At 35.3% G+C, this 14222-nt stretch overlaps 2 protein-coding genes across 2 annotated transcripts; both read right to left on the bottom strand.

The window, feature by feature from the left end:
- Window positions 1–649: 649 nt before the first annotated feature.
- LOC125200935 (metal transporter Nramp3-like) lies at window positions 650–3757 on the bottom strand. The gene is made up of 4 exons (XM_048098775.2): window positions 3082–3757; window positions 2568–2704; window positions 1831–2483; window positions 650–1201 (listed from the first exon to the last, which is right to left on the bottom strand). Exons 1-4 carry the CDS (start codon window positions 3597–3599, stop codon window positions 992–994), a joined length of 1518 nt encoding a protein of 505 aa, XP_047954732.1. The 5' UTR covers window positions 3600–3757; the 3' UTR covers window positions 650–991.
- Window positions 3758–7684: 3927 nt separating this feature from the next.
- LOC125200590 (uncharacterized) lies at window positions 7685–11489 on the bottom strand. Its single transcript, XM_048098253.2, has 4 exons — window positions 11428–11489; window positions 11209–11266; window positions 8411–8714; window positions 7685–7872 (listed from the first exon to the last, which is right to left on the bottom strand). The coding sequence occupies exons 1-4, from the start codon at window positions 11479–11481 to the stop codon at window positions 7794–7796; spliced, it is 495 nt and encodes a 164-aa protein (XP_047954210.1). The 5' UTR covers window positions 11482–11489; the 3' UTR covers window positions 7685–7793.
- Window positions 11490–14222: the final 2733 nt, after the last annotated feature.

Below are 14222 nucleotides of genomic sequence, written 5' to 3'. Positions count from 1 at the left end.
TCCCTTTCTAGGTATGGCAACTTTTGTTCGTGGATGGGCAGCGTGGCATGATTTTTGGGATGGTTTCGACAGGATGTTGCCATCCATAACTACATGAACGAAAGAGACTATTGATGCGCCCATACAAGAATCCTGAACGTGGATCGTTGGAGGTAAAAATGGAGTCTAATATAAGCTACACGGCGATCAAGCTCCATTTGTGTTGAAAAGTGACCCTTTTATACAAATAAGATCACTGGGATTTACTAGGTGTATGCTACAATTTGTTATGTTTTTTGACAAAACTTAGATAATTTAACATACACCAATATTGTTTTTTGAAACAACATTTCCACATGGCCATCTTGGAAGCATATGCCCGGCAATCCAAGTATGAAATTATTTAGGTATGAGCTTTGAATTTGAGGGAATGTATAGGGTTGATTGTTGTAAACCAAGAAATTAATAGATTTCTTTGAAATTAGTTTTGTTTGGAAGTTTCCCAAAATGCTTGTCATAGGTTCTTCTGTCCATCAGAACAGCAGGGTTGAAGAGATGCTAAAAATGAAGCTAGATTTTGCCTTCTTTTCAAAGTATAAACCTTGCTTGTTTTTGTTTATTCAATTGATACATTGCAAAATGATACTAACAATTGACACCTGCAACAGTATGTGAAAGTGGACTAACAACACTTTGAAAGATTATGGCTGAAGTTGACAAATTATACCAGTGGAAAAGAAGCTGATATATCAGCAATCAATACTGATGGATAATTAGCACTAACCTACCAATACATACAGGGCTTTTGAACAGAAGCGATGATATCAACTAGAGTAAAGAAGCTAATTCAATACCTCTTCTCTACCAGTTGCTTTCTTTTCACAGAGAGTAGCAGGACTTCAGATCAAAGGCTTTGGCTCTGGCACCATGGATATTGTTGTTTTGCAGGCATATACTGCTCGATTAATCATTCTGCTGTAACATATGATATGAATGGCTGATAAATGATGGATTATGAACCCAAAATTGTCTTGGCTTTTGCACACAAACTGGAAAAGCTTACGCTCCTTGTCACAAGATACACAATGAAGCAAACATATGCAGCCGAGAAGGTCGTAACTATACTCATGAAGAATACACCACTCAATTCAGAAGAGAAAAAGTCCACCAGAAGATACCCATTTATCAAGATTACCAGAGCTGCGACCATCCACGATACAGTCTGCATAGCAGAAGAAGCACATTAAGTTTTGAGGTTTCCGTTCAGAAAAAAATATGAACTGTATATCTGTGCATAACAATGATAGACTGTTGTTCAAGTAAAGAGTAAAGTCAAGTCAAAACTTAAGCTCAGTTGAATAACAAGAGAGGCATATGCAATATTTTTGATAAACCAAGGATCCTTCCTTTTCTATTTGTCATTGGTTAACAATTCTACAATGAAAGAAAATGACACACTACCACTAAATTTGCAACTAAAACTAACATAAATTATCACAACAGATTAATTCATGAAAACAGAACAGTTTAAATGTCTTTTCAACTCCTTTAGAGATTGCATTAAGTCTGCTCAGGCTTATCTCAATCATTAATGGAGAAACCAAATTATAAATGCCATTCTCTCTCCAAAGGAGAGAACAATAGTAATATTGTGAATGCACAGAATAGCAAGTGTAGCTTGTGTCACTTGGAATCAGACGAGGGGGAAAGGATCGCATCAATAAGAAACTTATGAATTGATCAAAACAAAACGGATGCACCCTAGTAGAGCCTTTAAAAATTAGAATAGCAGCCACATTATGCAAATATTATTTTAGAGGAAATCAAATACTTCTCTCAAGAAGAAAATACCTGAAGAAGAGTCCCGATTTTGAAATACCCCATGACTTCCTCCTTTGACACTAGGCAGAGGAGAGGAATAAGAGCAAAAGGTATCTGAACTGACTGCAGCACATTAAGCCATTCGTTTAGAATGTCCAACGAGGCATCTGATGTGTCAAATACAAGTGCCACAATCAAAGTAGGGATGATGGCACAGCTTCGTGTTATCAGTGCCCTCATCCATTTCTTCAACCGCAAATTCAGAAATCCCCCCATAATGAACTGCCCAGCATATGTCCCGGTTATGGTGCTGCTCTGCCCGGCAGCAAGCAACCCAATAGCCCATATGTACAAAATGGGGACCAACCCTCCACCATACCTCTCTTCAAGATACTGCCCTGCATTCACAAGTCCGATAGTATTTGCTTGTTCTGTGCCATAAAATACCTTGGCAAAAACTGTTGTAACAAATAAATTTATCATGAACGAGATGACCAGGGCAATGCCAGATTCAATCGAGTAGTACTTGAGAGCTTCCCGCACTCTGCCTATCTTGCGATTGTCTACTTCTCTAGACTGCACAAGGGCAGAGTGCAAGAAAACATTGTGAGGCATTATTACGCAGCCCACCACTCCTACCGCCTGCTTTATGGTACTCGAACTCAGCTTTGGAACCAAGATACCTAAAATGAGAGACCACACTTATTACTTACAAATAAAACATCTCATTAGAAAACAACTCCACTCGGGCAAGAGCATCTTCTCACCAATCATAAGCTCACGGCCATCAGGTTTCGTCTCGCCAAACATCCAAGCAAAGGAGATTGCCATTGTCGCTATAAGCACAGCGAAAAGCGCTTCCAATTTTCTCACACCATAATTCTCCAGAAACAGGAAGATGAAGCTGCATTAAGAAAGCCAGCGTCACACAATCAAAAAGTGAATACAAAATCATAACTTGTTTCCATACATCATAAATAATGCAGTACTACAATATACAAAGTAGCTAACTCAACCACTAAAAGTCAAAAGGAAAGCGAAATAATATTCACAAACATATGCATATATAAACTTGAATAACAATAAACTTAATTCAACTTCTCACAAGTTTTATTATATAAAAAGTGGCAGATAAAGTCCACGAAAGATATAAACTTGATAACGTAGTGAACACAATTTTAAAATACAATGAAGAATTGACAGTTAAACTCCACACAATTTCACCACTAACTTCCAATTGACATATTAAATGAATGAAGCGAGAAGAGAGGAAAAGGGTACCAATCAAGAGCGGTTATAATGACACCCGCCCAAAGCGGAAGAACACCCTGGCTGAGAATCTTAATGGCAATAGCGCTGCCAATAACCTCCTGGATGTCAGCGCCAATGAGGGCCAGCTCAGCCATGATCCACAGCAGCAGCCTCGCCCAATTAGGATACTCCTCGCGGCAGAGCTCGGCCAGGTGTCTTCCGGTGACGACGCCGAGGCGAGCCGCGAGGAGCTGGACCAGAAGGCCCATGGCGGTGGCCCAGAGGAGCAGCCAGAGAAGGGAGTAGCCGGCGATGGCGCCGGACTGGAGATCCCCCTCGAGGTTGCCTGGATCGAGGAAGGCTATGCTCATGAGGAATCCGGGGCCAGTGAAGAGCCAGAGCTTCCGCCACGAGAATGGCGGGGGTGAGGTGGAGTAATCGTCGCCGTCGTCGTAGCTGGTGATGTGGACTTTCTCATTGGAGTCGTAGGCTCGCTCTTCTTGGTCGTCTAGGGATTCGAGAAGGGGCTGGTGTTGGTGAGCAGACATTTGGGGATTTTGTTTGGGAGGAATTCAATTGAATTCTTCAATCAGTTAATCAAACAGTAAAGGAGTGATGAAGTGTGGAATTGATAATGGGATTGCAGTGGATGATGAGAGAGATAGAGATATTGGGAAAACCGTTGGTGGATGCTTTGCTTTTATCGTGACAAATTGGAATATTTAATTAATGTGTAACTAGTTTGTAGAGTTGAAATTAAAGAATCTCAATGATGGTTTACAACTATTCACATGACAATTCGAACCAACGATGTAGATAGTAGCCGAGGGAGAAATATTTTGTCAACTAAATTATATGTTTTATTGTCCATTTATAATTTATACTCCATTTCTTAATTAATCAACCCTTTAATAATTTATGAATTTCACCCCATTTTTATCAGAGCATCCACGATGGGACGACGAGTGCCCACCCCATGCCATCGTCCATCATTGCAGATGAGCGAGCGATGCATCAGACGATTGCCACACCCCATGTGTAGTTCGCGGACCATGAAGCAGAACGGTCATCGTCCACTCAATTGCGGGCATCCACACGATAGGTCGGGTGATTTTCCTTTCTATTTGTTTTTTTCCCCCTTTTTCAATATATAAATATACCTCAATCCTCATTCATTTCTCACACCAATCTCCTCTTTCTCCAACTTAATTTCGCTCACTCTAGAAAAATGAATCCCGACGACGACCTCACCACCTCGGAAGGAGAAGGTCCCACGGCCAATCGTATAGGATGTCGGGCCCGCCGAGATGATGTAGCTGACCAATGTCTCTGGATCTGGCATGCTCACTTCAATGTGGCTAGGTTAAACAACGACATCAACGTCATGCACACACCACATCTCTTCAACGAACTAAATCTTAAATGCAATGGCAACGGCCCGGTCATCAAGTTCACTACCAACTAGCGCTAGCATCATATGGGGTACTATTTGGCTGATGACATATAGCCGCGAGGTGGCCTTTATTTCTGAAGACGGTCACTTGCCCAATGGATCCGAAGAGAGCTTTATTTGCTTAAAGGCAAGAGGTTGCGTGGAAGGATGTGAGCGAGAATTTGGTGTACCCTAAGCGATTAGGGAATAGTGAAAGGTCCAACACGTTTCTGGAACAAGGCTGTTATCGCTGATGTCATGTATGCGTGCATCATCTTGCACAAAGGGATAGGCGATGATGAAGGTGCAGGAGTCACTGACTGGAGCAAAAAGGAAGCTGGACCTAGCTCCGGTGTGGCGACCTCGCCCCACTTTCAATGTTTACCGATGGGATACAATGAGGTTCTAGCAACAAAGATCACAATGCGCGACCAATAACTCCATGCTAGCCTCATGTCCGAAATGATCAAAGATATTTGGTCACACGTAACCGCAATTGAAATTGTAGTTTTTTTTTTTTTTAATAAAATGACTGTTTTCGTATTGTGGCCTTAATTTTATGTATATTTTGTTATTTTATTATATTAAAAAAATTAATAAAGCACCAAAGGCGAGGCCACGAGTGTGGGAGAAGTGTGCGAGCGTGTGTCATCCTTCCGACTTCCTCATGCTTGCATGGGCGCCTCTATTTCTCCTATACGACAATCCTTTTTCTATTTTCAAACAAACTTTGCTCTGCCCCTCTTATATATCCGATATTTTCCACGTGACGCCACCATTTTACAATTGCGAATCAAAATTCGAATTTTTTGGATTCTGTTAAATTTATTGTTTTTATGTTAAATTATGGAAAAATGTGTCGACATAAGTAATTGAGAGATGTGGTAGTTTGTTATTGTATGATATATGATGTGCAGCTTTTGTTGAAGATGTGCAGCTTGCTGTTGTTATTAAATTGTACTACGAGCATGTGTTGTCGGCACTCGTAAGTGAAATATTAGTCTCACTTATATTAGTTTTAAATGAAATATGAGTGAAAAGAGTTAATAAAATATGAGATTCTATTATCATTTATGATAAAGGTGAACTGAGACTCCTATTCATAGACAGACTAAAATGAATAAATAGGACTCTTATTCGCGGACCGAGGGAGTATTTAATTCTTCCTACAAAAGATTGGTTAATTAGCTCTACTCAACATTTGATTAACTACATAATCATTTAAACATATAAGTTAATCTACTTAACGGTAGAGAGGCAAGATTCGATTTAAACGTCTAACCATTTCATAATAACGAACACATCCATAGAGAATTACAATGCGGTGTCCACAATTGCAAAAGAATAGCTAAAATCTAGTACTAATATTCATAAATAATCACATTAAAAAGATATTCTTCAACTTAATTAAAACAATACTCCGTCACCCTCTGCAAAAAATAGTCTCATTTATAGACGACACAGATTTTAATAAGAAATTGGTAAAATAAGAGAGAAAACTAGAAAAAGTAGATAAAGTATGAGAGAGTGGAGAAAAAGTAGGAAAAATATGAGAGAGAAACATTCTATTTTTAGAAATGAGACTATTTTTTTGGACATTCCAAAATGATTAAACAAGACTATTTTTCCATGGACTAAGGGAGTACTTCCTCCGTCCCCGATTAATAATCACACTTTGACCGGGCACGGGTTTTAAAAAATATAAAGAAAAGTTTGTTAAAAAAGTTAGTGGAATGTAGGATCCATTTTTTTTATATTGGTTTTATAATAAAATGTGAGTGAAGTGAGTTAGTGGAATGTGAGACCTATTTACCATTTATGATAAAAATGAAGTGTGACTCTTAATTGGGGACGGATGGAGTATCATTTTGCGTGGTGTATATTCCCACACAGATCGTTTGTTTATTTTACTCCTCACTAGCCACCGTAGATGGGAAAAAATTTAGTGGTCTAGGATTCATACTATATAATCATTCATATAGATGTATTGTGTTTCATGCTAGCAAAAACGCAAAAACAATTCATTAAATATTATGTGAAATAGTGATGATTCTTGCGTGTATAATTAACTCTCCACGACAGGGATGGAAATGGAAATGATGTGAAGGATGTGTAAGTGCATGTAATCGTATATTAATGCAGACAAAATTAAATTATCATTCTTTCTTCCCTTTTGTTATTTAATAATTTTTATAATTAAAATTTTTTATTAATATTTAAAAATCAAAATTTAAAATTTAATTTTATAAATTAAATCTAATATTGAAATAAAGAAACAAAGTGAAGGATGACAAAAGGGATGATGAAGAATGATAATTTTGAAATAATATCAGATTTAGTACATGACTGAAATAATATCAGATTTAAAATGTTAAAAGTATAAAAAGACCAAATTGCTCAACTGCCCAAAACCCCTCAAAAGGGCATTTTCGTCTCGAAACAATGTAAAATGACCGTTTTTTATATTAACCTTTAATCCAGGGACTACTGGTGATATTTTTAAAGTCGATGGACTATTTTTGAGATAAACCCATAGTCCAGGAACCATTTTTAAAGTTCCCTCTAAAAGTACTCCCTCCGTTTCGTCATAGTTGAGACGAAACTTTTCGATACGGAGTTTTAGAAATGAATATTGGGTGTGTTAAATAAATAGATAAAAAAGTAAGAGAGAAGAAAAGGTAGAGAGAATAAAGTATAAAGTGAATAAAGTAGAAAGAACAGAGTAAGAGAGAGTAAAGTAAGAAAGAGAAAAAAGTTACCATATCTAGAAATGACTCAACTATGAAGAAACTTTTCGAAATGGAAAAATGACTCAACTATGGCAAAACGGAGGGAGTATACAATAATAAAGTAGTAGATTTTACATACAATAATGTTATCACGGACTGAATATAGATCAATAGTTAACTTAATTAATGATGGCCAATATAATAGACGTGGGCCCAGAAGAGAGCAAAAACATTGATGTTAAACTTGAATCCAAAACCTTTTGATAAGGCAAATCTTTGGGTACATCAGTCATCAGCTTTGAATATCTACTCCAGCTCTTTTTCTCCAAATAAATTTGGTATTTCATAGGAGAAGAAAAGCTTTGTAATTGATTTTGTTATGTCTCGGATCCAGGAATTTTGGTTTCGGGTTTAAAATAAATAAATAAAATTTAAAAATAGCAATATTTTGTTTTAGGTACGAGTTGTACTATAAATACAAATCGATACTATTTTACTCAATAGATATGAATCTATATCGAACTTTTACTTGTAATAATTTCTATGCACAAAACTTGAAAGGAAACGAAAGTACGCCGTTTTCATAAAATATGCAATTTTTTTACTTTGTCAATATTTGTCCGGCATATTGGACAACTCTTGATTTCTTCAATCATAAGCCTGCGAAAATACCAACGAAAGTAATAATTATGCCACATTAATATTTGGAAACATTGAAATATTGTCCTAATAATTAAGTATATTCCGAAAATGAGTCCTAAGTGTAGTATTAAATATTCGTTCCTAAAACACACACAAAAAAAATTAGTTTTAACATTTTGAATTGTCCCCCAAAATTAGACCAAGTATAAATATGTGAAACTTTTAATCAATCACACACCACTAATAATGTGGACCAACAATCCAATTACACTGTATTTTTCATCTCTCTTATTTTTTTTTTATCTCTATCTTATTTTACTAGTTACACATTTAAACCCGTGTCATTTGTAAATTTGTTTAGTTTTTCAAGGACGAAAGGAAGGAGTATAACAACTTCTGGCTAATCTAATATTTGATGAGATTCATCACTACTTCATTATGGAATTCTTGATATGCTCTCCATATCTACAGTCAAACATCTCAAGTATGTGTCCAATATGATACGAGATTAAAAATTTAACTAACAAAAAGCAAATATGTGTATAGATCTGCATACCTCTTGGCACATGTGTAACATGTAATAAAATGACCACACGGCATAAACAAGCAACTTCTTTGATCATCGTAGCATAACACACATATCTTTCCATCATATAAATCATCTGAGGATGAAGTGCAACTCTTATCGCTATTTGACTTAGTATCATCTTCGTTCGTCCCATACAATGCAATGGACCAAGCTTCCACATTTTGAGACAATAAACCACTCGTCTCACTCACCCTCATTCCTATGACATTGTCCTCATTGCTGGTATCCCACAAGAGTTTCATCATCATTGCAATAACCATAAAGAATATTACTGAAATTCCATCACCACAAAATAAATAATTAATAAATGAATATAAAGCAAGACTGATATCCAAAAAATGCAACAAATTTTTTGTCAGTTCGGTTTTTCACCACATACATTAAATGTTGTGAAAAAAATACATACACTTTTATGTTGTAGTCAATTTTCCATAAAATTCAAATTTGTAAAAAATTTAATCCTACATAGCGCACTGGATATTAACGTTATCTGACTGTCGGTTCTCTTAAACGATGTAGTAGGGACGAATGTACATTAGCTTCACAAGGGGCAAATGCCCCACCTCAACAAAAATTCATTTATGCTATTTTGAGCATAATTTTTATATATTTTTTAAATACCCTTATATGCGCCCTTTATAAAATCCGTAAAATGTTTTTATCTATGTTTTTGCTCAAGTTATATAAAATTTCTAGCTCCATCCCTGATATAGTTTATAGGAGAAGCTAATTATAATGGTGCAAAAAGATACACAAACGTGTAAATTGACTGAAAAATTTAATCTTGGTAAATTTATATTAGTTAAAAGTTCAGTGTATTTTTTCACTTAATTTATAGTAGTTCGTTATAAAACTCTTAATTGACTAAAAGTTGGCGTATATTTTGGCTATTAACCCTATAAAGTATTCGATTATTCACATCATATAATCAACAAAACGAATTGTTATGCGTTAACTTTCACCATATATAGAAAAAAAATCCAATTTATAATCATAAATAGGGGTGTTTGAAATAGAGTACTACTCCCTCCGTTCCATAGTCATAGAGTTATTTTGTCATTTTTGTAAGAGTGAATTACATATTTAGGACCTATACTTATCACGACGCACGTTTGCGGTCCCTATACTTGCAAAATATCATTTGCGGTCCTTATACTTGTACTTATTCACGTTTTAAGGTTCTTTTCACTTTTTGATCTTTTTTTGGACGAAAACACCCCCAAAGGAAAAATTTGTACACTATTTTCTCTCTTTCATCCTCCTTCTTTCTTTTTCCTTTGTCTATAATAAAATTAGAACTAAAATTATGGGTTTGTTAATCTTATTTCCTTGTGTTCTATTAAATTTTTTGAGAAATTTAATCATATGATGATAAATTTTACATTTTCACGTCATTTTCCTTCATCACACTAGAGTATTTGTGATTATGCTTCAAATGTGAAGTATTATAATTAATGATCCCGTAAATAAAAGATTAAAAATTTGAACGACGAATTTCAACAAGTGAATATTTGAATCTAATCAATCGTAAAGTGAGGAATAATAAGCGATAAATGGACTGGATGAAATTATGGTAATTTTGGTTGTGTGTATTTAGCAAGTAGGCAGCGCCCGCGACTTAAGTCGGTTCTCACATCAGAAATTTCTCTTTGCAGTTCTAACAAAATAATGTAAAATAAACTTCTTAGTTGAACATTTGATTTGTCTAATTTCCTTCTTCAAATATGTCTCATCTCAATTTTTCTTGTAATTATACAAGTCATTTACATAAAGAAGAAAGAGAAAAAATGAAGAACAAAGAAAAAGGAGAGAAAATAGTAGTAGTATATAAATTTGCCTTCATTTATTTGGGGGTATTTTTGTCCTAAAAAATGTCAAAAAAAAGAAAAGAACCTTAAAACGTGCACAAATACAAGTATAGGGACCGCAAATGATATTTTGCAAGTATAGGGACCGCAAACGTGCGTCGTGATAAGTATAGGTCCTAAATATGTAATTCACTCTTTTTGTAAATTTCATAGTCATAGAGTCATTTCTCTTTTTAGTAAGTCAACACATTTTTTCGCACCTCCTTTACTCTCTCTTACTTTTTCTTCTCTTCATCTCTCCACCTTTTTCATTTTCCACTTTATTTTTCCTTTACTTAACTAACCTAACACAATTTTTCTTAATCTTTGTGCCGAAAAAAACGCCTCCATTAATATTGCTAATCAAGATTTACGGGCATATATCTCTGTCACGTCCCTTTCAACTAGATAGCTTTAAAAAAGAAGTACTACCTCCGTCCCCCAAATTTTGACACAGTTCACTATTTCGGTTCGTCCTTGAAAATTTGACACACTTCACTTTTACCATTTTTGGCAGTGGACCCCATATTCTACTAACTCATTCCTACTCACATTTTATTATAAAACTAATACTTTAAAAATAGGACCCACATCCCACCAACTTTTTCAACTCACTTTCCATTACATTTCTTAAAACTCGTGCCGGGTCAAATGTGTCAAATTTGGGGGACGGAGGCAGTACTATATTATTTCTAGTACTATATTTCTAGGAAACCCTTATTGCAAGCAACAAGTAATGTAATCAGCAAAAATATTATTTACGTATCAACTTTAGTCTTTAGCAGTTGCAATCTTGCAAGCATAGTTTTCATCTGTTCGATCAACACTGGAAGTCTGTAACAAGACTGTCAATCCTAATTCACACCAGAAAATTAGATCTCAGTGCGGCAACAATTTCGAGTTTTCGAGTTACATTACCACTAATTGCGACGTAAATAACGACTTCTATGGTGAAGTCCGAGCTCGGATCGTCGTTCTGCAACACGAAAAAAGAGGATTAGAGATACAAGTTTAATTATAAGCTCCTAATTTAACTTCTGAATCTTTATTTATGAATGATAATGTTTATTTATTTGATCGAGTTTAAAAAAAACAAAAAAAAAAGTGAAAATATGATAGAAAGAGTGTTTTGTTTACCTTGATATGGATCATGGATTTCTTTGAGATTTTAATGTTTCCGAATCGCCCCATAGGGGGTGAGGTGGTATATAGTCTTTCAGATTTAACGAAAATTTGGACACTTAATTATAGATACATAATTTTTTCATTATTAAATTAAAATGGAATATATTCAACATTAATTAACTTAAAATAATGATTTCTTTTAGCAAAGGTACGAATGGCTTGCACTTAAAGTACAACAATTGGAATGGAGTATGTGTGAAGGGTTTCTCTAAATAATTAAAAAGGCAACCATTGTTGGAGTCTTGGAGAATACTCCACTTTATAAGTTGTGAGCCAAAATGTTTGAGATAATTTTAATATAATGAAGTATGAGACAATGGTTAACTTAAAGTGTTGTTTTATTGAGGCCTGACCATTAGAACAACACATGGTCTCTCTGTTCTCACTCTCGAGATACGTATAAAATTATTGTAGTTTTTATTCGTATTAATTCTCATTATAGTTTTTTAATTTCAGCAACCTTTTACCTATTTTATTCCATTAAATAAAAACTCAAAACAATAACCACAAAGAAATTTCCCCTTAGGGGATCATGAATTGTCAAGTCGTAAAAAATTACAATACAAAAGTAAAAATAGTTACTTAATCCCTCCGTATCGGAATAGGAGTCCATAGTTGACTCGATACGATTTAAGAAATGCAAGACAAATGATTGAAAAAATTTAGTTAAATATGAATCTCATTTTTTATATATTTGTTTGCAATAAAATGTGAGTTAAATGAATTAATGCACTATGATATCTACTTCTATTTATAGTAAAATATAAAAGGAGACTTTTTAGTGAGATGAAACATAAGAGTTTCCACAATAGTGGAACAACCAAAAAAAAAAATTTGTTTGCCTAGTCATTATAGACATGCCTCAACCACATAAAACTTGTCAAGCCACATCACAACCACACTCCACATTTTTTTTAATTGTTGGTATATTGTAATTGGACTAGGACAAAATTAATTGGACAAACATAAATAGAATGAAATGGAATGAAAAAAATGATTTGGGAATAGATATTTTATAGATAAAAAAATTAAAAAAATACCACCGCGGCACCGCCGTCTCACCCGCCACCTGCCACACGGCTCCGCTGGATACTCGGTTGTCCCCCATGTGCCGCGGCTCCCCTCTGGCTTGCAATAGACCACTGCGGCTGGTCTATTATGGTTACTCTAACAACAAAAATAGACACTATTGTGCAACTATAGTAATAATAAAAAGTAAGCTAGTATGTAGATTTTATGAAACACTTCTTATTATTGACCAATATAAGTGATCTTGGGCCCAGCCCAGAAATTCTTCAATCCCAAATTCTTTAACCTCGAGACAGCCCAAAAACATCACTAGGTTTTGCACCCCACTACACGTGACACACTTGATACAATAAAAAGGCAAACGACAAACCATTTCCCAAATCTTTTTCAAATTATGAAAAAATAACTAATTTTACCGAAAAAAATCTCAAACATTTTACTTCCTCCATCCACGAAATATTGTCTACATTTAATCCTACACAGATTTTAAGAAATGTGAAAAAAAAGAGTTAAAAAAATTAGTAGAATATGAGTCCAACTTTTATATACTTCATCCGTTTTAAAAAATAGAACTCTTTCCATTTTGGTCCGTTTCATAAAAATAGCATTTCCTCTCAAAAAAGGAAAACAAGGAAAACCCTCGGAGGGGGAAAGCAAAGCTTGGGGGAGGGGGGGGGGACGGTCCATTTATTAGCTCAAGGATTATATTAGCTATAGTGTACCCCTTACTTCTTAGCTCTTAACTCTTTGTTGCTCGTTGCTTGTTGCTAACTTTTAGCTAGTGATTAGGCTCGTTCATGCATTGATTTTTGGATGAATTTACATGCTTTTGGGGAGATAATGCGCAAACAATGAGTTTAAGTGTGCAGGTTTCTGCTGGATCAAGTAGATTGTGCAAACTGGCCGAGCAAGCGCAGATTGAGTAAAAATAGAGTGACATTGCTGAAAAGCTGCCTAATTGATCAAGACGAATTATCAAAAGGAACATGAAGTGCAAGGAGATGGACAAAGGAGAGATAATTCAAAGACAACCTTTATTTTAAGGGTACAATTGTCAAATCTTGAAGAGCATACCCTAGGGATTTGAGCTAGAGCCGTCCTATAAAAGCATACCAACATTGAGAGAAGAAACAACCCGCTTTGGAGAGCTCTTCCAACTCACCATTCTACACACAATCACTCACACATCCTTAGATAGAGTTCTTAGCTGCAAGTCTACTCCAACTCCAGAAAGATCTCTGCCTCATAGCTCGGAGGGGAGAGCACCTTAGTTCCGGCCATTTCAATCCTTTATTTTCATTTTGCATCGTTTTAGTTTTATTTCTCAAGTGTTTCTGGGTTTTGAACATCTTGGTTTTTGAATCTCATAGTTATTTCGTTGTTGGATTTGGATCTTGTCTTTTGGAGCTTTGAAACTATTTTCATTGTGAAGTTATGGAAGTTTTTGTTGGAGTTTTTTTGTTAGATCTGGTGGTGTTGAGTTTATTTAAGTTCATGTTGGATGCTTTTCGCAATTGCAAGCTAGTTAGATCTTGAAATGTTGAGCTTTGTTTATGTTAATAATTCTTCCAAGCCAAGTAGTTAATTCTTAACCCACTTAGTTGTATGGCAGTAGCCAAAAACCTCCCAGATTGTCCCTAACACATCCTTTTACTCCCCCATCCTTGTGGGATTCGATCCTTACTTCCATGTACTAATTAATAGTATTTGTGGGTTAA

The sequence above is a fragment of the Salvia hispanica genome, chromosome 2 (genome assembly GCF_029641045.1).
Source record: "Salvia hispanica isolate PSC_SH4W2 chromosome 2, Shi_PSC_v1, whole genome shotgun sequence".
Classification (NCBI taxonomy): domain Eukaryota; kingdom Viridiplantae; phylum Streptophyta; class Magnoliopsida; order Lamiales; family Lamiaceae; genus Salvia; species Salvia hispanica.
The sequence above is the reverse complement of the archived record's forward strand: the minus strand, read 5'-3'. Positions and strand labels throughout refer to the sequence as shown.